Source organism: Alnus glutinosa, chromosome 11 (genome assembly GCF_958979055.1).
Source record: "Alnus glutinosa chromosome 11, dhAlnGlut1.1, whole genome shotgun sequence".
Taxonomy (NCBI): domain Eukaryota; kingdom Viridiplantae; phylum Streptophyta; class Magnoliopsida; order Fagales; family Betulaceae; genus Alnus; species Alnus glutinosa.
The window spans coordinates 2,180,146-2,205,924 of NC_084896.1; the positions used below are offsets into that span (position 1 = coordinate 2,180,146).

At 37.8% G+C, this 25,779-nt stretch overlaps 2 protein-coding genes, 1 long non-coding RNA gene and 1 pseudogene across 3 annotated transcripts; 3 read left to right on the top strand and 1 right to left on the bottom strand.

The window, feature by feature from the left end:
• Positions 1-4,052: 4,052 nt before the first annotated feature.
• Positions 4,053-10,806, bottom strand: LOC133882006 (protein DETOXIFICATION 46, chloroplastic-like; annotated as a pseudogene).
• Positions 10,807-16,424: 5,618 nt separating this feature from the next.
• LOC133882007 (G-type lectin S-receptor-like serine/threonine-protein kinase At2g19130) lies at positions 16,425-17,954 on the top strand. The gene is made up of 3 exons (XM_062321092.1): positions 16,425-17,619; positions 17,691-17,850; positions 17,948-17,954. The coding sequence occupies exons 1-3, from the start codon at positions 16,425-16,427 to the stop codon at positions 17,952-17,954; spliced, it is 1,362 nt and encodes a 453-aa protein (XP_062177076.1).
• Positions 17,955-18,002: 48 nt separating this feature from the next.
• On the top strand, positions 18,003-19,069 carry LOC133882008 (G-type lectin S-receptor-like serine/threonine-protein kinase At1g67520). Its single transcript, XM_062321093.1, has 4 exons — positions 18,003-18,012; positions 18,068-18,282; positions 18,394-18,604; positions 18,704-19,069. The coding sequence occupies exons 1-4, from the start codon at positions 18,003-18,005 to the stop codon at positions 18,940-18,942; spliced, it is 675 nt and encodes a 224-aa protein (XP_062177077.1). The 3' UTR covers positions 18,943-19,069.
• A 4,261-nt stretch (positions 19,070-23,330) lies between these two features.
• Positions 23,331-23,818, top strand: LOC133882080 (uncharacterized). The gene is made up of 2 exons (XR_009902627.1): positions 23,331-23,399; positions 23,508-23,818. It is a non-coding gene; the product is annotated as an uncharacterized LOC133882080 (long non-coding RNA).
• The last annotated feature ends 1,961 nt before the right edge of the window (positions 23,819-25,779 follow it).

The window sequence follows — 25,779 nt, forward strand, 5'->3', positions numbered from 1 at the left end:
TAAGCCTTACTCATGTCAAATTTCAGAGCCATGAAACCTTCCTTTCCTTTCAACCGGTTGTCCATGGAAAGTAGTGTTTCGAAGGCCACTAGAATATTGTCTGTAATGAGGTGGCCCTTGATAAAAGCACTTTGTTCTTTCGAAACAACCCTTGGAAGAACAAATTTGAGCCTGTTTGCTAAAACCTTGGCGATGATCTTATAAAAGACATTGCAAAGACTAATTGGTCTATACTTCGTCAATCGTATAGGATTTGAGACTTTAGGAATAAGAACAATATTAGTGGGCATTGATAGAATGATCAACAGATCCTCCATTTAAGAAGGAAAGCACCGAATTAGTTACCTCATCACCAATTGTATCCCAAGCTTGTTGGTAGAAGCCCGCCGATATGCCATCCAGACCCAGGGATTTAGTTGGATGCATACTATGTAATGCTGCCAAGACTTCATCACGAGTGAATGGTTGAAGAAGTGTACTATTCATCTCATCTGTGACACAAGTGTTTATTGTCAAAAGGCAATCCTCCACCCCTGAGAGCCTTTGAGTGGAAAAGAGGTCCTCATAGTACTTCAAAAACACCTTGCTAATATCTCCTTTTTTCCTCCATAATCTCCCATCCCCATCCATAATATTAGAAATAGAGTTTACCTTCTTTTGTTGTTGTGCCCATGAATGGAAGTATTTGTTATTAGGATCACCAAGGCGATACCAATTTTTCTTCGCTCTTTGCTTCCAACGGACATCCTCCCGAGCAAAGATCTCATCAATCTCAGTTTGTAGTTGTTTAATGAGTGAAGAAAGTGCTGGAGGTACCCGAGCTTGCAACAGAGTGAGTCGTTTAGTTTTCCTTCAAAGCTGGACTTGGTCATACCCAAACTTGTGCCAACTCCAAGTAGAGAGATTCTGCTGACACACCATCAGCTTCTTGTGCACACGGGTCAGAGGCGCTCCATCTGCAAAGTTACCCTCCCATGAGTCTGACATGATCTATTTCCGTTCGGGGTCAAGAGTCCAACTAGCTTCAAACTTTGTCCCACTCCTAACCGATCAAGTTGGCCTGATTTCAGGGACTTCATCAAATGACATCAACACGGGATTATGGTTTGAAGATCTTGCAGCCAACACCTAAACCGAATGCCAAGAAAATCTGGACAACCAACTTGAGTTCGCCACAGTCCGATCAATCCTCACTTCTATGTAATCATCACCTTCTCTATTGTTCCTCCAAGTGAACTTAGGTCCAGTAAACCCAAGATCACTTAGTCCACATTCCTCCAAAGTTAGACAAAACGCATCCATTTGGGCCTCTCTACGCAGCACCCTTCTCATCTTTTCGCCATGGTCCAATATTTCATTAAAATCCTCAAAAACAAGCCAAGGACGGTGAATAACAATTTCAAATGATTGAGTAAAGCCCAAGTTTCATATCTCTTTGAACAATCTGACTGCCCGTAGAAGCCAGTGATCAGCCAATCCCCACTCCCTTTATAAGAGCATTAATATGAAACCGGGAGAAGTTAAAGATTTTGATTTCTCTACTATCCATCCAAAACAGCACAATTCACCACTGCGCCCTATTGGATCAACTGCAAAAAAAACTTTCAAAACCAAGTTGACATCTCAACCTTTCGAGGTAGGCCTTCGTGCACAAGGTTTCGATTAAAAACATGAATCAGGGTTTCTTGTCCATCACCATGTGACGGAGATCACGAACTTTCCGAGGGGTCCCAAGCCCTATTGAAAATCATTAAACACTATTGAAAAGCAACACGTAATCCAAACCAATCAAAACGAGAGAAAAGGAGATACAGCTGGGCCCGCAAAGACTTGATAAAAATCAAGTCATATGTTACACTGAAGGTCCCAAGCAACTACCGGAATATGGACACAAATTCAACAATTAACAGCGCAGAAATATGCTTACAAAATAGCGTAAATTTTTTAATAATGAAAGCCGGACGACTGATTCGTACATCAAATAAAATAAATGTTGTTTGAGTTCAAGCGTTCCCTCATAATTTTTAGTAGGAAAAATTACGCTTTACCCGATGCATACGAAGTTTCATTCAAATTGTAATTTAGGCTCTAAAATGAAAAAAAGTTGCAATTGACTCCACAAAGTTTCAAAAAATTTCAATTCAATCAATCCATCATCTTTTTCCGTCTCTGCTTATGGAAAGTCATTCACGTGCCGTGCACGTGCTTTTTTGAGAGAAATTAAGACCAAATTACCCTCTATACATTGCACTGAAGCTTGTATCGCCCTTTCTGAAATCATTGGCATTTCTGGATCGTCTGCCGAATCAAAAGGAAACCGAAGTTGCAGTGTTAAACCAAAGTTGACATTTTTTGTTTTAAGGTATGTTAAAAAGAAAGCTAAGCCTTTTGAAAATTAGGGTTTCGTGCAAAATTGGGGTTTCAGGGTTTTCATTGTGTAGAGTTAATGGTCCGTCGTCTTTTGTTGTTAAATTCCTTTTGTAGCTCATGTATCATCTTCGACTTCAATTAATACATAGAACAATGGAATATGTGTTTCGACTTTCATATGTGACGTTCATATATGAGATTGGTTTGTCTTTAAAAAGTTGCTTTCAATTATTGGGTTTGTGTACTTTGTTATTGGTATACATTTACCGATTTGTGTGAAGTTGGGTCTATGTGGGTTCTTTTTCACATGTGCATGATCGGGTGCTGGTGTGGTCCCCAAGTTAATTTGTTAATTTGACACCATATGTCACTTACTGTATTTTACTAAATTGACGTCGTAGGATGGGATCTACAAACTTGTGGTTGAGATTCATTATGGGGATGGGTTCAACAAAAGATTTGGCTGTCAATATTTGGGTTATCAAGTTGCAGTGCACAAAGACAGTGTTGACCCTGATAAATTATCGTATTTTGAAATTGAAGGTATATGTAAAGAGTATGGTTATAGGTATGGGGATTTAATGTACTATAAAGACCCTCTGAAGAGTTTAGTTGATGGCTTGTTTTTAATAACTTCTTACCATAATGTGTTTTGTCTGTCTGCCTGCCATACTGCGCATGTTATTTTAGAATTATACATTGTCTTTTGGGGATGGAGGAGGTGATGAAGATGGAAGTGAAGAAGATTATGAATATGAAGGTAGTGTTGACTTGGATGATTCTTAGTGGGCAAATAAGATTAGTGATGATGATGACTTATTTGATATTGATGTTAATGTGGGTGCTGGTCATGGTGATGGTGGGGCTAGACCCTCCAATGTAGAAGTTGAGATTTGTAGGAATGAAGAGGGCAAGGATGACGGGGGTGATTAGGGATGATGGGGGTAATCACATGTGTGTGGCAGACAATTTAGGAACTCAATTGTAAACTCAACCTGGATAGTCGACAAACTCCTTGATAAATTTAGAGTTCAACTCGACATGCTATTGAATGTGATACAGAATGAAGTGAAAGATAAATGGAGGATAGATGTAAATCCTAATATGATGTATAGGGCCAAAAAATGTTAATAAAAAGATCTATGGCAATCAGGAGGATCAGTATGAGAGGTTGTGAGACTATTGTGAGACACTAAGAAGAACCAATAGGGGAAGCTGTGTGGTGATGAAAGTGGACAGACCAAACCTTGATGTAAATCCAAGGTTTCAAAGATTTTATTGTTCCCTAGCAGCCATGAAAAAATGATTTCTGAAAGGTTATAGGCTTATGATAGGGGTAGGTGGATGCTTCCTTAAAAGGCCATTTAAATGACAACTCCTAGATGCAGTTGGTAGAGATGAGAATGATAATTTGTACCCAATTGCATATACTGTTGTTGAAGTTGATACTAAAGATAGCTGTGTGTGGTTTTTGGAAACTCTAGTATTAGATCTTGGAGCTCATAAGTGGTATGCCACGCCTACATTTAATCTTTGGCCACAAGGGCAATATGTACTCATTCTTTTTACTTTTTACTTCTTTTTTTTTTTTTTGTGTGTGGGTGTGGGGGGTGTAATTCATAGAATAATGAATTGGATTCTTGCTAAATTATTTTCGTTATGTGTTCATGTGGATTCCTAAACTAGGTAGCTCTCAGCTTTTCCAAATTAGACTAACTCAAATCGTCAGAGTAAAGTATGCCATGCGGAGAAAGAAGGCGCCGAAGAGATAGGAAAAATCGAGCCTGAAAAGGAAAAACTTTCTGCAGTCAGAGAAGTTCAAATATATAATCTTGGTACATGCAAGCAGGTAGTGTTACTCTTCTTACCCATTGAAATGCTACAAGTCCGAACCAGCAGCCAGGCAAACCATATCCTCTACTGCTTACAAGCTGGTGAAAAGAAAGATGGGAAGGGCCTTGTTAATGCATGGTGAACGAAAGAACATGTACAAAGGACACTAGAAGCGCATGAAACATATCTATATATACCAGTAGGAGTAGAGCACCCATAGAAAAGCATCCGGTCATTGATAAGCTAATAAATTTAAGATCCCGTCCAGCCTGCAGAAACAAAACGGACACTTTAATATTGGAATACAAATTTGAGACTATTCTTACGCAAGTAACTGCAATATAGTAAATAAACTTGATCATGAACTAGGATGACCCAAGTCCTCTGACATACAAATAAGTTATCACAGTGGCACGACTACTTGTCACTCAGCCAACATGTGGTACACTCCCTATAACATATACTTAATACTCAGAGTTATATCTAACAGCAGAATACAATAATCAATATGCAGCATAACACATATCATAGCGGAAATACATCTATATAAACATAACTGTTAATCAACAATAAGAGCCATTTACAAGTCTAGCTGTTTAAGGCTTCCATAACATATTAATCTAATTACATACCCAAAAGACTGGCTCTAAAAATACGTGTTACGTAGGACACGAGCCATAAACAAAAGACTACCAAAATGGGACGCCTTAGTCTACACAGCTACAACACCAGCGATAAGCCTCAGTCGCAAAAATTACAAGTGTAACTAACCTGATGAGCGGCCATGGTGTGTGTGCCCGCAGATGTGGCAAAATATGTAATGAGGGAAAAGAAAGCCACCTGAAGCATCAAAATATCTCAGAAAAATAGAGATATCACCTTAGACCAAATACTGCTACAGCATTGAGTAATACTATAATCGAACCTTTGACATCATTGTTACAAACACTGGAGCAGCAAGCCCAACTACAGTTAAAAGTTCATGAGGTGATGGAACAGAGATAGCAAAAGCGCTGTATCCTTTCTTGTTCAAAGTTTCAATCATCATATAACCTGCAATAACCTAGAAAAAATGCCGGTGAGTGGCAATGGAAAAAGAAATAAGTGTATATTTGCTTGGCTTAATTGAGAATGCATCAATAAGAGCATATTATAAATTATATTCAGCCTGAAAGAGATCAATATTGAAGTTTTTAGTCAGCGCACCTGAGAAACCATTGTAGCCCATGCTGCACCAGCAATACCATAGCCTAAGAAGCTGCACATGACTATATCACCAATGGCATTTACAACACTGGCAACCGCCAAAGCCTTTAAAGGTCCCCAAGAATCTTTCATGTCGAGACTGGGAAATGGAAGAAAATATTAGATACAAGCTTAATGAAGTAACAAATGTTTGAATTTAATTAAACATGCCAATATCTCATTTGAGATGGGCAATTCAAATTGTATCCTAGTCAAACACCAAGCCCAATATCTTATAAACACAAAGGAAATATATCTTATTGCAATCAGAAAAAATTGTATGGAAAAGGATGCAAGTGTTAAGTTTGACTTGATTTTTTTGGTGTGGACCCCTCTTCAATGATAAATTGGTGATACTTGTTGGAGAAGTTGATGATGTCACTTGGTGCACATGGCTTGACTTGTAGAAGAAGTTGGCTTCTACAAGAAAAAAGTGACGTGGAGCCTTCTTGTGGAAGAAGTTGTGGTTGCTTCTTTAGTAAGCTTTGCTTCTTATATAAGAAGCACACGGCCAACCAAACATAGTAGTGTAGTGGAAGTGTAAATCAAAAGAGAAAGAAGCAAAGCAAAGAAGGAAAGTTTATCCTTCTTGGTGTGCGGCACAAAGTAAAAGAAAGAGAGGTTTTCTCTTCTTGATGTGTCGTACAGCAATACACAAGTGAGGGAAATCTGGGTGTATTGGGGCTTTGGGCTTTGAGTATTTTTTCCCTGTAACTATTTTAATAGTGAATTTTCTTTGTGTTTCCTACAGTGGATGTACCTCAGTTTGAGGGAACCACTTAAATCTTGGTGTCATTTGTGGTTGATTTAATTTCTCCCTTGTCTTCTTAATTTTTTCGCATCTCACGGGTCCTGGAAATAGGACTTATTTCCTAACAACTGGTATCAAAGCCATTTTCTTGGTTAGAGCCAAGGTCTGGTTTGGGTGGGAGCGATGGCAGGAGAAGAAGGGAGGATGGTAATTGAAAAATTCAATGGCACAGATTTTGGGTACTGGAAAGTGCAGATTGAAGATATTCTTTATGGGAAGGATCTCCATCAACCGCTTTTGGGAGAACAACCTGACGACATGTATGATAACGAGTGGGCCCTGCTTGATCGTAAGGCCCTGGCAGTTATCAGGTTATCATTGTCAAAATCAGTGGCGCACAACGTTGTAAAGGAGAAGGCCACAGCTGGTCTAATGGCGGCTTTGTCAAGCATGTACGAGAAGCTGTCGGCTAACAACAAGGTGCACCTGATGAAGAAACTGTTCAACCTGAAGATGGCGGAAGGAGCTTTGGTGGCGCGACATTTAAATGAATTCAACACCATCACAAATCAACTATCCTCGGTGGAAATTGATTTTGATGATGAGATTCGCGCGTTGATCGTCTTGGCGTCTTTGCCAAATAGCTAGGAAGCCGTGAGAATGGCTGTGAGTAACTCTGCAGGTAAGAGTAAACTTAGCTATGAAGATGTCGGGGATTTGGTTCTTGGTGAGGAGTTCCGCAGGAATGATGCTGGTGAAACCTCTGATTCTGGTGCAGCCTTAAACCTTGAAGAAAGGGGCAGAGGTCATGAGAGAAACTCTGGGAATGGCAGATCAAACTCCAGAAAGGACAGGAGCAAATCCAAGTTAGGGCGACAACCTGAGTGTTGGAACTGTGGCAAGACAGGCCACTACAAGAAAAATTGCAGAGAATTAAAGAAGAAGAAGGCTAACGACGATTCTGCAAACGTCGTGGTGACAGAAGAAGTGTATGATGCTCTACTTCTCTCTGTTGATAGTCCTCTTGAATCCTGGGTTTTGGACTCAGGGACCTCGGTTCATACCACAGCGATCCGTGAAATTCTCGAAAACTATGTTGCTGGAGATTTCGGGAAGGTGTACCTGGCTGACGGATCGGTGCTGGATATTGTGGGCATGGGTGATGTTCGCATCAGAGTCCACAATGACTCGGTATGGAAACTGCAAAAGGTAAGGCATGTCCCAGAGCTGAAGAAGAACCTGATCTCAGTGGGACAACTTGATGATGAAGGACACTCCACTAACTTTCATGGCGGTAAGTGGAAGGTCAGCATTGGAGCCAGGATTTTGGCTCAGGGATAAAAAACAGGTACTCTCTATATGACTACAAACATTAGAGATGTGGCATTCGGGTATAGGTTTTGGGATAAGCAAAACCGAAAAATCATTAGGAGTAGGAATGTTACTTTTAATGAGAATGATGTGTATAAAAATGATTCTAGTGCAAAGCCAGCATGTATAGAATCTGAGGCTGAAAAGCCTAAATTTATCAACCTAGATGGAATTCCTAAAGGCGCAACTGCTCGAAGAAGGAATTCAGAAAATGAAGAGAGTCTAGATGTTGATGACACATCAAATCAACAAGCTGAACAGGGTACACCGACAGTGGCTGTCAGTAGGTCGCTCAGAAATGTTAGACCTCCACAGCGTTATTCACCCTCCCTGTTTCATATTTTGCTGATTGATGGCGGTGAGCCAGAGACGTTTGTTAAAGCCTTGCAAGTTGAAGATCCAATCAAGTGGGAGTTAGCAATGAAAGATGAAATGGACTCATTATTGACTAACCAGATCTGGGAGCTGACAGAGTTGCCAGCAGGTAAAAAGGCTTTGTACAACAAATGGGTGTTCAGAATAAAGGGTGAATATAATGGTAGCAAACGCTACAAGGCAAGATTGGCAGTCAAATGGATTGTGCAATATCTGAGAGGAACTTCAGATATATTCCTTTGTTTCATAGGTGCAGATTTGACGCTGCAGGGTAATGTGGATGCTGATCTAGCGGATACCGTTAATAGCAGGAAAGGTACTACAGGGTTTGTAATTACCCTAGGTGGTACAGCTGTCAGTTGGGCTTCAAAGTTGCAGAAAAGTGTAACTATTGAGAAATTGAAGCTTAGTGCAGCTTCAGTTGGTCTTCAAGCATGAGGGACAGGTGGTGGAGAGATTTTGAGAAAATTCGGGACTTGATGAAAATCAAGTCAAGTGGGAGATTGTTAAGTTTGACTTGATTTTTTTGGTGTGGACCCCTCTTCAATTATAAATTGGTGATACTTGTTGGAGAAGTTGATAATGTCACTTGGTGCACATGGCTTGACTTGTAGAAGAAGTTGGCTTCTACAAGAAGAAAGTGACGTGGAGCCTTCTTGTGGAAGAAGTTGTGGTTGCTTCTTTAGTAAGCTTTGCTTCCTATATAAGAAGCACACGGCCAACCAAACATAGTAGTGTAGTGGAAGTGTAAATCAAAAGAGAAAGAAGCAAAGCAAAGAAGGAAAGTTTATCCTTCTTGGTGTGCGGCACAAAGTAAAAGAAAGAGAGGTTTTCTCTTCTTGATGTGTCGTACAACAATACACAAGTGAGGGAAATCTGGGTGTATTGGGGCTTTGGGCTTTGAGTAATTTTTTTCCTGTAACTATTTTAATAGTGAATTTTCTCTGTGTTTCCTACAGTGGATGTACCTCAGTTTGAGGGAACCACTTAAATCTTGGTGTCATTTGTGGTTGATTTAATTTCTCCCTTGTCTTCTTAATTTTTTCTCATCTCACGGGTCCTGGGAAATAGGACTTATTTCCTAACAGCAAGCAACACCAATACGGCATTGCAGATTTAACAAAATTTGTCAAGTACAGCTCCTAGCTAACGATTATATGCATTAGCAGGTCAAGAACAAGTATGAACAACCATACTAAGGCAATGTAAGCTTATTCCGTAGATGATGCATGGGAAGAGATATGGTTCATCAGCAGCACCTTGCACTTTGAGCAACCCATCCAATGAGAATTGCAGGCCATGCTAAGCCTCGAATCTACAATCACAAAAGATCCAATTAAATACATCAAGTGAAGTAGAATATTAAATGTTACAGACATGCAACCAGATTCCATGAGATATTTGTTCTCAAAAACAAATGTTCACAAGCAAAACTCTGTGTCAGATTATATTAACTGTCAAAGGCAGTCAACAAAGACAAAAGATACTGCAAGCCAGAACAAATGTACCTGAACATATGTGTTTGCTGCAGGTAAACATGTGCGTTCTTTGATCCAGTAAAAGCTGAAAAGGCGAAGTAGTATATTCGTCAGTCATTGGAGTGTGTCTGGAATTCATTTAGTAAAATATACTTCCTGTTATCCATTAAGTGGTGAAAAACATAAAACTACTGACTACCCAAAACAATCAAACACCCAGTTTATCAATGGTAGTTTGAGAAATAGCCCAAAGAAGCTCTAAGCCTTATTACCAGTCAGTGCCCATGAACCAAAGAACTTCGTAAACAAAAGCATCAAGCAACCACAAGTGAACCCAATAAAGAGCAAGCTAGATATGTGATGTTGCACTTCGTTTTTATCCTGTACCAATGCCAAACCGTCAAAACAAAAAATGAACAAACAAAATTGCAGCATAAAATATCGAGGAGCAAAGAGACATTGATTAATACAAATGATCAAAGGTGAAGTAACACACCCGAAATGCAACAAAGGCCTTCAATTGTTAAAGAAACCAACCTTTCTGGCAAGGGAAGTAGCAACCATATTCGAAGTAGCAATCGAAAGGAACATGAACACATAACTCAAATTATCGCACATAACCGTTGCCGGGCCTGTCAGTCCAAATTCAAAATCAAATTAAAGCATAACTCAACTCAGCAATTAAAGTAACTAAAGCAATTAAGTTTGAGCCGAAGTTCCTCTTTTTTCTCCAGCGAGAATTGTAGAATTAGAAACTTCTCCTGCATTTTCTCAGCAACCAACCAAGGCAACCAGAGAACTAATTCTAAACAAAGCCAAATTCACAGGAGAACACAGTACCTAAAGCAGCGAGCTCAATGGAGCTACCCTGACCAATCACGACGGTGTCAATCAGACTCATCAAGGATCCGCAAATCCAGAGCCCCGTGGCCTGCCCAGTAAACTTCACAATCTCCTTCATCTGATTCCATATACTCTGTCTCTCTTCACTACTCGATTCCTCTCCCTCCACAACCCCCAACACCTTTTCCGAAACCGAAACGATACCGCCATCGTTTTCGCTCGAGATTTCGGGGTCATTGTCGATGAGCTCTTCGGCAGGGCTAATGCAAGCGGTTGTTATCCGATCTCGACGATTTTTGGGGGTCGTAGTGAGCGACAAATTAGAAGGGAAAAGAGGGGAGTGAAAGAGAGGGAAAAGAGAGAGTGGTCTTTGAGTGGGGTTTTGGAAGAGAGGGATGTGAGAAGGGCGAGCTATTAGGGTTTGGAATTGCATTTTTTTTGCCTTTTCCTTTGGAAATGGAGGCCTGAAATAAAATAAAAAAGAAGCGGGGAAGACTGAGAAATGAGACGAGGAAGAGAAAATAATCAGTGAGGAGGAGAGTTGGTGGTTTATATAATGGATTTTAACTGAATTTCAAAAAAGAGCTGGACTCAGGCAGCTCTGCTGGCGGCTCTTTGTGATTGTGCGTGCGTGTTCTAATTTCCCTTTTTTTTTTTTGCCCAACCATGGTTAATTTAACCCATAGAATTAATTTTTTTTTTAAAAATACAGAAGTATTTTAAAATTTTTGACAGGATTTAACAGTAAATCCTAACAGAGTACTCTTAAGTGAGACATTTAGAAACGTGGATACTTTACTTTGAAATGTTTGCTAGTTCAGTACCATTATTTCAAAACGGCGTATAATTCGATACTCTTTTTGTTAAATTATCCCTAAAGTTTTTCTTTTCTTTTCTTTTAGAGGGGAGACTTTTCCAATAAACACATCTTTTTTTTCACACTTATGCCTCCAAACTATCATATAATATTTCAAAAAGCTGTTCTGGTGATGAATAATCAAGGTCGGAACTAGGTGGCCGGGGGCTACGTCCCTTGATTTCGAAACTTCATTAAAGGCCATCCCGCTTGTGGAACTTCATTTCTACTTGAAATTTGGAAGTAGCCATCCCGTGAAAGAAGACCAAGATTTGTTCGTGACAATAATTTTAAGATTTTAAAGAATTAAAAAACAACGTTATAAAAATAACACAATCATACATTACATCAAAATTTTACGTTTACATGGTTAAAGAAAGAAAAATATTTGGTTTTCATCTTTTACTCATCTTTGTATAAGAAATAAACAAATCTATCATTGAATATGTAGAATCAACATGTAATCCCATAAATTAAATTATGGATTTCCAAAAAAAAATGAACAAAAGATAAATATGTAACAACTCCCAGAAAAGAGAAATTCACTATCAACTGACAAAGCTACTCAAAATCTAATTTTTTAATACACCTAAATCTCACTCTTTCCCTCAATACCGTATTGAAGTTTCTCTATCATTATGGAAGAATTGGTGCTCGTATATAGAGCTTGAAAGATGGTGCTAAAGTAGCTACGAATCTACCACCAGTAGTGATGGTTCAGTGGTGTCAGGGTAATCCTTAAGTAGTTAGGCAAGTAACCAAAGGGTGAGAGTTTGATTTCTGTAATAAGAATTTTCAAACCTAATTAGTATTTGTTGTATTGGATCTCACTGATACCCTGATGAAGCTAGGCTCAGTCGAATTTGACGAAGCGTTTGTAGTTCCTACCGTGGTCATGCTCAACTAGAATAACTATTCTCCCCCACCTACCCTTTTGCTTAAAAAAAAAAAAACCAAAAAGAAGAAGAAGAAGAAGAAAAAGGACTAGGAATAGAGTTAGACGTCGGCTAAAACAAGTCTCCTAATAGGAGAGGAAAAGCAACACGTTTAATCTAAACCAATCCAAACGAGAGAAAAGGAGATGCCCAAGCAACCGGCGTTTACCAAAAACCGGAATAAGATGGACACATTCAACAATTAACAGTGCTCAAAATTGCTTAAAAAACAGCGTAATTATTTAAAAGCTAGCCTATAACTCGCTTGCTAAGTAGGGTTATATTGGTTTAGACAGTGATTTGTAATAATTGTTTACTACCAGAACCTCCAATGAACTTTTTAAATCATGGGGAGTGAAAATAATTATGGTCAACCCCAAAGACTAATGGTACAATTATCCCTTAAAACATTATCAGTAACCAATTTTCTTCCTCTTAAAAATTTATTTTGTGCTTACTAAATTTATCAGTAACCAATTTTTTTTTTCTTTTTTTTTGGGGGGGGGGGACCCTTGCATGAAATTGAGGTAACTAAAGTTCTTCTTTTCTTTTAGAGGGAAAATTACACTTATCCAATAAACACATCTTTATGCCTCCAAACTATCATATTTAACAGATAGCCTCCTCCAATTTCCACTATTTTAGGGAATTAAAATGAATAAAATTTGTTGCACGTGCCATACATGTACAAATTTTGGACTTGAAATGCTTAAATTGCCTTAAACAATCATTTACAAAGCAAAAAAAAAAAAAAAAAAAAACCTTCAAACTACTACTGCTTTAAGGCTCTTGGCCTCTCAAACTACAATTTCGTTGAGATTTGTACAAGTGAAAATGTGGCTACAGTTAGTGATTATTGCTTATAACTATTAAGTTATTATATTTTATAACCGCAACCGCCAATGGCCTTAGGTGGTTAGCGTTATAAAATAACCGCGGGATAGCGGTTGTTTAAAGCTATAACCGCACTGCATAATCATTTTTAATTTTGGACATTTATGACCTATTTTTAGGTATTGAGTTTTCATTGGACCTTTTTTTTTCTTTTCTTTTTTACTTATTTTAGATTTTTTGAGCTTTTTTTTTTCTTTTGTTGAATGTATGGTGTCATTTAAGACCCCATATGAAACGTATTTGATATATATATATATAGTGTTTGATAACACCTTTTCTTCTTCTTTTTTTTCTCTCTTTTTTAGTTTTTTTTTTTTTTTATCAAAATAAAAATATTTTAACTTTCACCGTTATGACTCATGTCACATTATAATACTTATTTTAAAAAAAAAAAAAAACAAAAAACAAAAAAAACAAAAACAAAAACAAAAACAAAAACAAAAGGCATCGTCTAAGAAAAACATGAACAAATTAGGCGTACGTAGAATCTAACGACACTAACCTCAACCTCAACTCTCAATATTGGTTTCTTTTCATGTTCTTCTAAGTAATCTTCTTCTTTCTTTCTTTCTTCTTTCTTTCTTTCTTCTTCTTCTTTTCTTTTCTTTTTTTTTTTTTTTTTTTTTTTTTTGTTATTGTTATTGTTATTGTTGTAATATCTTCTAAGTAATCAATGTGATGCCCTTAGGTCTTACTTCATCGTTGTTAAGCTCTAATATCACTTATTTGAAAAGTTTAAACCAATAGAAAATAATAACTTTAGTAATTTAATTAATATTCTAATAATTATGAAGCAAGCCCCTGTTGGCCATGCCATCATGAATATGTGAAATTTATGGGTAGTTAATTATTGACATATGAGGGTGCTCTTATTTTGTAAAAGATGTACCGTTACTTCATATTAGGATTTTTTACAATTATTTGTTTGAATTTGAGAGAATTCAAAACAGGTGAGATCTATATATGAAATTCATTTGACAAAGTAAAAATTAGGTTACCTAACCATTTATCTGGTTAGGTGGGTTTCATAAGTGGTCTCTCATAATCACCTATTCGAATTATCTCAAATTCAGACAAATAATTATAGAGAATCTTGATCACTTCTTTATACTCTTATTATGATATTTTCTCTATGTTAATGCCAGGAATTATTAGTTTGACTCAGGTTGATACTTTGGCCAACAGTGAATGATATAGATTGGTAGAGAGGACGAGCCGAACTTTGGACATGTTTTAGTAGTATCCACAGTATTGTAATTAGGAAACAAGGGTTTCCCAAGATCCTAATTTTGGGGTCAGTTTTTTTATCAATGAAGAAGTTTACCAATGGTTCAAAAAAAAAAAAATTCAAATCTATCATTAAATTTTACAAATTTAAAAATAAAATAGATAGGACATAAATTTGTATTATTTTCCTTTGAACTTTGTGTGGAGACCCCATTAACGATATTGAAGAATATTCTGGCAGTTTGAAATCGTGATAATGTTGGCTGCTATGCCAGTCAATATAGTAGCTTCTTTGAAAGACAGAGGGTGTTCAAACTTTGCCAGTCAACATAGTAGCTTCTGTGAAAAAGGACAGAGGGTGTTCAAACTTGATCGGTGCAGTGTAGTCTTTTTTATTTTTTTTAAAGTACAATAACAAACAAATTATAACAAATAAAAACATAAGGTTGGACAACCCAATAAAAAACTTTGAATTAACCTCATTAATGGTGGTAGAGAAAAATTAAAAGAGAATGTATCAAATAAATGACGCGGCCCTATATATTTTTAGTATGAAAACCAAAAAAAGTGGTTGCCAATTAAGGCGGTTTGGTAATTCGCACTACGAATAGCATAGCTTAGAGGCATAAGAAAGACCACAAACCTCGAAAGGCCCAATAACTCAATTTGTAGCTCACCAAAGAAGCAACTGCAGTAGCATATTCGAAGGTAAACTACTGTAACAAAGAAGACACTGATGAGAGTCAAAACGAAACTTACGGCGGAGATAGCTTTAAAAGCCCAAAGAAAACTAGAAAAAGCCAAAAAAAATAAGGAACAAACTTGATTAGTGCTGTGTAGCCATTCCAAGGATGTTGCTGTTATCTTTGTTAATAAGTTTGTGTCTATATATATATATTAATATTAAAAAGTGTCAAATAGAGATAAATGATAAAAATAAACTTTAAATTTATGACCTTTATTTTAGTATCACGTTAAATTATCATTATTTTAATTTTTTTTTTTAAAGAAAAAAGAAAAAATATATGAATTTAATTATTTATTAATATTTTAACAAATTTCAGAATTAATTTACTAACGAAAAAGGAAGCTGCGCACTTACACGGTTACACCCACCAAAACCAAATCCTTACACCCTGAAGTGGCATTTCACATCAGTTTTTTTTTTTTTTTTTCCCTTTTGTTTTCCCCCTCCTTGTCTCCACATCAGATATATATATATTTTTTTTTTCGTTTGGTTTTTCCCCTCCTTATCTCCTTTCTCCGCCTCCTCCCTCCATCTTCCCTCTCCCTCCCACCTCCGGCCGACCACCCGTTCTGGCCCTTCCCCGTCCAGAACGGCCGGAATCCGGCCGTTCTGGCCGGGAAAGGGCCGGATCCCCGGCCGTTCTGGCCCGGAAAGGGCCGGACCCATCCAGCTGGCCGGCACTCTCCGTCTCCGTCTCCGTTTTCATTCGCCGACCGGAAGATAGAAGAAGAAGAAGAAGGAGGGAGAAGAAGAACGAGAGAGAGAGTTTCCATTTTAAAAAAGAAAAAAAATTCTGATGTGGAATTTCCACGTCAGCGTGTGGGGATTTGGGTGTAAGCGTAGCATTTTCAAACGAAAATATCAGTAGCATCTGAATAATTTCTTAGAGGTCCAAAAGAGATGATCATGTTCAACACGACATCGTCCACATGTTAGTCTTTAGACTCTTAACGTTGTGCAGAGCAGACGGCATAATTGGTTTTTCCACATTCATAAGAAAAGTCCAAGTTTTCTTGCTGTCATTATTCCTCTATCATTAGAGAGGAATGGTTACCTATACGAGTAAGCCATGGCTCTTCTTTGTTCTGCTTCTTGTCCTGTCTTACTACAGAGCATGTTTTTCCATTGCAGCAGATACCCTTTCAGCAGGTCAGCCTCTTTCTGTGAGAGAAACCATAATATCTGAAGGAAGCAATTTTGTACTCGGTTTCTTCAGACCAGGTGCTTCTTCAAAAATATACCTAGGCATATGATATAATAATAGGGCTTGTTTGACAAAGACATGTACAGAACAGAGTAGTGGGTTGTTAGTTTTTGAAATTAGTAAAAAGTGATGATGTGATATAAAATAAAAAGAATTTGTATAAAAAAGTGAAAAAATTTTGTATTGTAGTAAATTTTTTTATTTAAATAATAATAAAAAATTATTAATGTAATATAAAAAAGTGAAAAAATTGGGAATGTTTTGATGTTGATTAGTAGTGAAAAATATAAAAAAATGAGGAAAAAAGTATATGAACAGTACTGTAATGTATTGTTCCTTGACAAACAAGTCCATAATCTTGGTGTCCAAGAAAAGGTTTGGGTAGCAAATAGAGAGAACCCTTTGTCTGACGCATCTTCATCAAAACTTGAACTCTCCGAAGATGGAAATCTAGTCATGCTTGAAGGTTCCTCCAAGATACCAATTTGGTCAACAAATTTGAAAAATCCCCTGTCAAACTCAACTGAAGCAGTACTTCTTGATGATGGAAATTTTGTTTTAAGAGATAGTTCCAACAAGAATACTATATTTTGGGAGAGTTTCGATCATCCAACCGATACATGGCTTCCTGGTGCAAAGCTTGGGATCGATAAGATTACTGGAAAATCAAAGCAGCTTATTTCATGGAAAAATTCAGAAGATCCTGCACCAGGTATGTTCTCCTTCAGGTTAGCCGTAGGCCCAAATGGAAGCAGCCGATTTATGTTGGAGTGGAACAGATCTCAAATGTATTGGAGTACTGGAGTTTGGGATGAAAAAAAAAAATCTTTCAGCTTAGCTCTCGACATGTTCATGAATTATATCAATCCCAGGTTTGTGTCAAATGAAAATGAAAGCTATTTGACTTATTCTATTAAAAGCAGTTCTTCCAGTTCCAGAATTAGGTTTGTCATTAAGTCTTCAGGACAGCTCCAGCAACTCGCATGGTCGGAAAGATCATGGGTTTGGACCTTATTTTGGTCTCGACCGGAAAATGCATTTGATGTCTATGGTTTGTGCGGTGCATTTGGCGTGAATTATGAGAATATCTCAAACCCCTGTGTATGTTTAAATGGTTTTAAACCATTTTCAATTGGAGAAACGTACCTAAGTGATTGGTCAGGTGGTTGTGTGCGGAAATCCCCTTTACAATGTATGAATAATACGTATGCTAATGTAAAAAAGGATTGGTTCATGAAAATACAAAACCTGAGTTTCCCTGTTAATTCAAAAGCACATTCGGCAGTGAGTGCTATGAATTGTGAAGGGGCTTGCATGAATAATTGCTCTTGCACAGCTTATGCAAATAGCAGCGGGTTCTGTATGATATGGGAAGGAACTCTTTTAAATTTACAGCAACCCACAGATGGTGTTAAGGCTGGACAAGATATCTATCTCAGACTTGCTGCTGATGAGAATCGTGTTGCTGATGAATATCAAAAGACCAAAAGTAGGATGAATAAAATGAAATCTACACAAATTTATGTTATATCTCTTTTTGAATGAATACTTAAATCTCAGTTATGATTGAGCTAATAGTGATTCTTATTATCAGAATCAGGCAACAAACAGAAAGTGTGGGTAATTTCAGCAGTGCTGGTCATTGCAACCGCAATCGGGCTTATCTTATTCCTCTCAATTTGCTTCTCAAGGAAGCGAAAGCTCACACACAAGCACAAAGGTAAGTGTAAGTTCTAACCATATACATAGAAATTTACTTTAAAAAAATTACAAACTTTATTTTTCATCATTAAGCTTTTTAGTCTCATGATGATCAGTCGGTGAAGATAGTGCTCAGGGTTTTGAAACGATTATCTGCAGTTTTGTACTGACATGGCTCATAGTGTTATTTGATTTTCCACGAAAGTGATAAATTCTGGTCGTGCTATATCAAACAGGAGAGGAGACTTCAAGATATGATCTATTGTTATTTGATTTCAGTACTGAACTTCATGGAATCATTGATGGAACAAACACTATAGATAATGTGAATATAAGAAGGAAGAAGGATGGTGAGTTACCGGTGTTCAGTTATGATAGTGTATTAGCTGCAACTAATAATTACTCAGCTGTCAATAAGCTTGGACAAGGAGGTTTTGGACCAGTCTACAAGGTATATATGATTCATTCTCTTGATGAATGTGCTTCAAAACTATTACAACAACCCATAATGGTAAACTTTCATGGAAGTTTAAAAAACTTATGGTTCTCTTTCAATTCATAGGGGAAATCATTTAGAGGGCAAGAAATTGCAGTAAAGATGCTTTCAAAAAGATCTGGACAGGGGCTTGAGGAGTTTAGAAATGAGACAATACTAATTGCCAAACTCCAGCACAGAAATCTTGTCAGACTCTTAGGCTGCTGTATTGAGCGAGATGAAAAAATGTTAATATATGAGTACATGCCCAATAAAAGTTTGGATTTCTACCTCTTTGGTGTGTGCATATTTTTGTTATCATGCTTTTTATAGTACTTTTTTCTTTCTAATTTTTTTTTTTTTAGCATTAATATTCTTAGTTGTACTATATAAACAGATCAAACCAAGAAAAGGATGTTAGATTGGGGGACACGCATACACATTATTGAAGGGATTGCTCAAGGGCTTCTTTATCTTCATCAATATTCAAGGTTACAGATCATACATAGAGATCTAAAACCCAGTAACATTCTATTGGATAGTGAAATGAATCCGAAAATATCAGATTTTGGGATAGCTCGAATAGTTGGAGACAACGAAACACAAACAAACACACATCGAATTGTCGGAACTTAGTAAGTATTTCACATCTAAGATTTGCAAAGAAAGCTCTTGGGAATATCACAATTGTTACTACAATATTTTTACAAATTGATGTGACCGTTTATAATTGATAAAATAATTAAGAGTGTATAGTTGACAAGTCAGTAAAGTCAAAATTTTTTGCATAATCATTTAACAAATTATAGATTCCATGTCAAGTTTATAAATGGCTTTTAGTAAAAACTATAGTACTCATAGCATAAATTTATTTGCAATTCTCAACTGAGTAATGCTATACAGCACACCAATATCTCACTTTTATACTACAATGCTAATGTGACAGAGTGTAGTAGTCATTGAATTAGCCATTGTTGAAAAAAGATATCTAATGGCTACTACACTCTGTCACATCAGCATAATGAAATAAAAGTAGAATATTTGTGTGATATATGACACTACTATTCTCAGCTAAATTCATTAATCGAGCAAGCTACTAATAGTCTTTTAATTTACTAAATTTTGAAATGCCGTGGCTATATGTCTCCTGAATATGCTATGGATGGTTTGTACTCAATGAAGTCTGATGTGTTTAGCTTTGGAGTATTGCTACTTGTTGGTACAGTTTCCGGTATGGTGATGTGTCGCTTGATGATTCGCTGTGTTAGGAAATTAATCTTATTTCCTAAGACCCGTTAGGAATGAAAAAATTGAGAAGATAGGGGGGAAGATGACACAAAGACTTAAGTGGTTCCCTCAAACTGAGGTACATCCACTGTAGGAGACGTAGAGAAAATTCACTATTAAGCAATTACAGGGGAAAATCACTCGTAGCCCTGAGCCCGGATACACCCAGATTTCCCTCTCTAAGTTTCTCCCTTTTCCCCTCTCCTTGTACTGTTTTTCTCTCTCTTTTTGCTCTCCCTTTGTATCTCAGTCTGTGCTTGGTGCAATAATCTTTATTTATAGGCCGGGCTCCTGGCCTTATCAGACTTGCTGCCTCCTTCCATTTCTTCACGCCTTGTTTTCTCTAGTCATCCGCTTGCTAAAGCCTTTTGCCCTGACAACCTTTATCCCCTCCTTAGCTAGTTGTGCATCACGGACCTTCCCATCCCCACTTGAGTGGAGAGACATCATCATTAGTAGCTATTAGTAGACATAATCATTAGTAGCTATTAGTAGACATAATCATTAGTAGCTATTAGTAGCTTTATAGCTTTGGCTTTTGAGTTGTCTTCTCTTTGGATCGGGTTGAGTGGGATTTATCCCCAACAGTTACCCCCCAATTCCCTTATCCGAAGCTTGCTTGAATAATGGGAATTCCATGTCTAAGGAAACCCGATCTTTGTCTCATTCTGAAAACCTGTTAACCTGCAAAACCTGAGAGTTAAATCTTAACCCCCCATTACCTTCTTGTTTTTCCTTAGGGTTTTCTCCCTGTATCTTGAAAAACCTGCAAAACCCGAGGGTTAAATCCGACCCCCCGAGAAGTTTCTTCTTGCTCTCGGCTAGGATTGATCCGAGAAGTTTTTTTTTTTTTTTTTTTTTTTTTTTTTTTGTTTTGGTCTCGGCTAGGACTGATCCGAGACTCTCGGCTAGGACTGATCCGAGAGTTTTCTTCTTGCTCTCGGCTAGGACTGATCCGAGAGTTTTCTTCTTGCTCTCGGCTAGGACTGATCCGAGACTCTCCTTCTCGGCTAGGACTGATCCGAGACTCTCGGCTAGGACTGATCCGAGAGTTTTCTTCTTGCTCTCGGCTAGGACTGATCCGAGAGGCTCCTTCTCGGCTAGGACTGATCCGAGAAGTTTTCTTGCTCTCGGCTAGGACTGATCCGAGACTCTCGGCTAGGACTGATCCGAGAGTTTTCTTCTTGCTCTCGGCTAGGACTGATCCGAGAGGCTCCTTCTCGGCTAGGACTGATCCGAGAAGTTTTCTTGCTCTCGGCTAGGACTGATCCGAGAGGCTCCTTCTCGGCTAGGACTGATCCGAGAAGTTTTCTGCCTGCAAAAGAAACAACATCAACGGGTTCCTGGTCCTTGGACCGGGAACACTCCGATGCTTAAATCAGCTTTATTCATTTATTCTGAAAATACTTATTCCCAAAATCTGGGGAATTTTCTGTCTAGTCTGAATTAAAAATAAAAGTCTAGTTCTTTGCAAATATAAATGCTAAAAAATAAAAGCAAGTCTGAAATTCCCGAGAGTCCTTTTATGGGATCACGGGCAGATACTGCTGTTGCCTCGGCTCTCTATGCCTAGGGCTTCTGCTTCCTCGGTCTTCTCTTCTTTCTATGTCATCTCGGGGATCATTCTCTTGATGCCTCTCGCCTAGTTGAGGACGGTCTCGGGGATAGTAATCCCGTGGCTGCTGATCTCGGGGCTGATAGTCCTGATGATTCCGAGGCCTGTTATTTCCTTGCTGGTTCCGTTTTTCTCCCAAGAACCGAACCAGCTTGCCGTTCTTTATGAATTCTTCTATTAACAACCTTAGGGTTACGCACCCCTCGGTGTAATGACCTGCTTGTTTATGGAAATCACAATACTTCCCTGCATTCCTATAAGGAGGATTACCTGGTATCTTTTGCGGTTCCCGAAACGCCGGATCTCTCTTGATCTCCATGAGGACTTCTGATATCTCGGCATTGAGAGGTGTAAAGTTGTAATCTTTGAACTTCTTTACCTGCCTCTGTTCTTCCCCACCAGCTTTCCTGAATTCTTTCCTTTTCTTTTCTGGGGCTGTCTCTCGGGGTAGTCTTGAACTGGCCATAGACTTCAGCGTCTCTTCCTGATTAATGAATTCTTCTACCTTATCCATGAGGCCCTGCAAGGTACTCGGTTGCTTCCGGATCAACTTCTTCATCAAAGGCTCCTCGGGTGAAATTCCCTGATAAATGGCAGCAAAGATCATATCCTCGGTCGGATCTTCGACCGTAGCCTTCTCTCGGTTGAACCGAGCCATAAACTCCTTAAGACTCTCGTTGCCCTGCTGGTGCAATGATAGCAAATATCCCGAAGGCTTCTTCCTTGTCCGGAAAGCCAAGAACTCTGTTAGGAATATCTTGGACAATTCCTTGAACTGATCAACGGAATTCGGGGGCAGCCTCCTGAACCAGTCTCGGGCATTCCCCGAAAGAGTAAGAGGGAAGGCCCGACATGCTACTTCATCGGGTGTTCCGTGGAGGTCTAGATGAGCTTTGAAATTCTCTAGGTGATCCAAGGGATCTCTGTCTCCTGCATAACTTAGAATTTGGGGTACCTTAAACTTATCGGGAAGCTGATAGTCTGCCACCCGTCTGGTGAAGGGTGAGTCTGTACCCATTAGGAGCTTGTCCACCATTATGGATTTGCTTTTGTCCTTTCTTTCCATCTCCATGTACGTGCACCTTTTCTCCAGCTCGGCAATAACTCTGCTTAGATCTCCTTGGCGGTCATCCTCCCTCCTAGGATTAGTGTTGCTGTTGTGATCTTCTTCCTCTCGCTCATCCCTATTCATCTCGGGATTGGGCTGTTCTGGCTTCCTGCGCAGCAACTCGGCATTCCGCTGCGTTAAGGATTCAATCTGGGCTTCCAAAGCTGCTATGCGATTTTGATCTCCACCCCCCGGGGGAGGGTTCGGTGGAGGCTGCTGATTATTCTGAATACCTAGCTCCATTCGGACTATGGGTTCTCGGTTGGTCTGGCTTCCGGAACGTGTGTTCATCACCATGCTGGATCTTATTTTTCGTAAGAACGATTATCGTTCCCACAGACGGCGCCAAACTGTTGGTACAGTTTCCGGTATGGTGATGTGTCACTTGATGATTCGCTGTGTTAGGAAATTAATCTTATTTCCTAAGACCCGTTAGGAATGAAAAAATTGAGAAGATAGGGGGGAAGATGACACAAAGACTTAAGTGGTTCCCTCAAACTGAGGTACATCCACTGTAGGAGACGTAGAGAAAATTCACTATTAAGCAATTACAGGGGAAAATCACTCGTAGCCCTGAGCCCGGATACACCCAGATTTCCCTCTCTAAGTTTCTCCCTTTTCCCCTCTCCTTGTACTGTTTTTCTCTCTCTTTTTGCTCTCCCTTTGTATCTCAGTCTGTGCTTGGTGCAATAATCTTTATTTATAGGCCGGGCTCCTGGCCTTATCAGACTTGCTGCCTCCTTCCATTTCTTCACGCCTTGTTTTCTCTAGTCATCCGCTTGCTAAAGCCTTTTGCCCTGACAACCTTTATCCCCTCCTTAGCTAGTTGTGCATCACGGACCTTCCCATCCCCACTTGAGTGGAGAGACATCATCATTAGTAGCTATTAGTAGACATAATCATTAGTAGCTATTAGTAGACATAATCATTAGTAGCTATTAGTAGCTTTATAGCTTTGGCTTTTGAGTTGTCTTCTCTTTGGATCGGGTTGAGTGGGATTTATCCCCAACACTACTAGAGATTGTGAGTGGGAGGAAGAATACTGGCTTCTATAACAACGAGTCACTCAATCTTCCTAGATACGTATGTAGCTTTTATACTCTCCCAAATTCCTTATGTTTTACATTAATCTTATAAATTAAAATGCTATTAGTTTTTAATTAAATTTAGTCTAATTTGAAATGAAACTAGGCTTGGGAGTTGTGGAGAGATGATCGAAGTTTGGAGATGATGAAACCAACAATAGGATATCCTTCTTCCACTTCTGTTCTGTTGAGATTCGTTAACATTGGCCTTCTTTGTGTTCAAGAAAGTCCGACTGATCGACCTACCATGCTTAGTGTAGTTTCAATGATTAGCAATGAACATTCACCTTTACCTACACCCAAGCAACCTGCTTTCACTAGAGGTCGGAATGTGATGGACACAAATTCAATCATCAACAGTGTAGGAAACCTAACTATTTCAATAATAGAAGCTCGATGAATACTATTTCATTTTCATACATCAAAGAGAAGTATTTTTGTAGAACCAATGTTTTTATCTTACTTTTATGCATATTTAGATGCTGCATACTAATCGGTAAATGTTGTCTTAATTAATGCACTCATATTTTTCTTTTCATTTTATAAGATTATAGGGTATGTTTGTTAACGTGTGTTTTGGAGGTTTATTTATTATTTTTTAGTTCAAAAAATTGTTCTAGTGCGGCAATATTGTGAAAAATTATTTTGAAATGTTTTATGTTCTGGAAGTGTTTGTTAATGCTTTTATTTCGAGAATAAAAAACAAAAGACAAAAAAAATAATAATAATAACAACAACATTTATGGGGCTCTAATACCAAAATAAACTTGATTTAGGATGAAGTTTAATCCAATTAGTAATGCATAGTTGCTAGAAATGTAAGTGAAGGGGCTATGGCAATTAAAAAGAAGAAATGATCCCTACACTCATTTCTCACAACAGCCCCACAACAAGCTGACGTGGCTGGTAGTATTTTATTATTTTTTTACAAAAAGAAAAGAAAAGAAAACAAAACAAAAAAAAGTAATAAAATATTACCAGCCACGTCAGCTTGTTGTGGGGCTGTTGTGAGAAATGAGTGTAGGGATCATTTCTCATTAAAAAATAAGTGCTCAATTGTTTCCACACAAAATATCACCGGGTTTCATCAAACCCAATTCGGGTTTCACCTTTTCATTTTCAACATAAATAAACATTGCAAAGTATTCAATATTGATTTCATTTTTTTTTTTAAATGTCAAATTAAAACCTTTTTTTTTTAAAAAAAAAAAAAAATACAAAAAGAAGCATTAACAACGGAGCCTAGAAAATAACTCCAACTCCAACCTCAAACCTAACTCCCAATATTGGTTTCTATTCCTGTTCTTCTAAGTAATCATGTGAAGCCCTCAGGTCTTGCTTCATCGCGAAGCAGGGAGCTCTGCTTTTGTGAAAAGTGAAGGTCAAGGCCACTTCTTTATACTCTTATTATGATATTTTATTTATTAAGGTCCGTTTGGGTTTGCGATTTAAAAAAGTGCGATTTAAAATTACGATTTTAAAATGTGCGATTTGAAAAAAGTGATTTTTAAAAACGCAGTTAAGCGTTTGGTAAAATCGCAGTTTAGCGTTTAAAATCACAAATTAGCCTTTAAAAAAATTCTGCGTTTTGAAAAAAACACCATCTTACCTGCTATTTGAAAAGGCAGATTTTCTGCGTTTTCAAATTGCAATTTTTAAAAACTCAGTTCCCAAACGATTTATGTTCTGGAATTCGGTTTAAAATCAGACTTATTATTTAAGAAATTGCAATCTCAAACGCACCTTAAAAAGTATATAGGTCCTTAATATGTACCCTCTTATTCTTATGCCAGGAATTATGATCATGTGGAGCTAAAAGTTTGACTAAGTTGATACTTTAATTCACTTAGAGAATCAAAGATATGGACAAAAATTTCTTTTAAATTGGGTTGGGTAAATTTTCTCCAATTCGGTCTATAAATTTTTTATATGTTCTTTAACATGTGATCAACACATGTTTATAATAGTTTTATTAAAAAAAAGAAAAAAAACATATACTTCTCACGTACTCAAAAAACATATGACAATTTATAGATCGAGTCCAACCCAATTCGAAAGAAATTTATGTCTCTAATGATTTAACAAGTTTTGTTGTCTGTCAATGTTGGTGTGACCGACCAAAACAACACAATACAATGCAATTAGTTAAGAGAATAAGAAAAAGAAGATTAAAATTTTAGGATTTCACCTAGAAATTTGGCTTATGGATGGCATATTTGTAATTATAAATAATTATAAAAATGCCATTCATAAGCCAAATTTTCGGATGAAATTCGAAAATTTTGCTTCTCCCAACTATTACTCATTACACAATATGTGGAAATTTTTTTCTTTTTTAATTAATTAATTTTGATGGCTTGCTTAAGAATAGTCAGGAA

Coding starts and splice junctions, on each gene's coding strand:
- LOC133882007 (XM_062321092.1), top strand. CDS start 16,425: ATGAGGAAAAAAGTATATGAACAGTACTGTAATGTATTGTTCCTTGAC. Junction 17,620..17,690: donor TGAATATCAAAAGACCAAAA/GTAGGATGAATA, acceptor CTTAAATCTCAG/TTATGATTGAGCTAATAGTG.
- LOC133882008 (XM_062321093.1), top strand. Junction 18,283..18,393: donor GTTTTGGACCAGTCTACAAG/GTATATATGATT, acceptor TTCAATTCATAG/GGGAAATCATTTAGAGGGCA. Junction 18,605..18,703: donor TTTGGATTTCTACCTCTTTG/GTGTGTGCATAT, acceptor CTATATAAACAG/ATCAAACCAAGAAAAGGATG.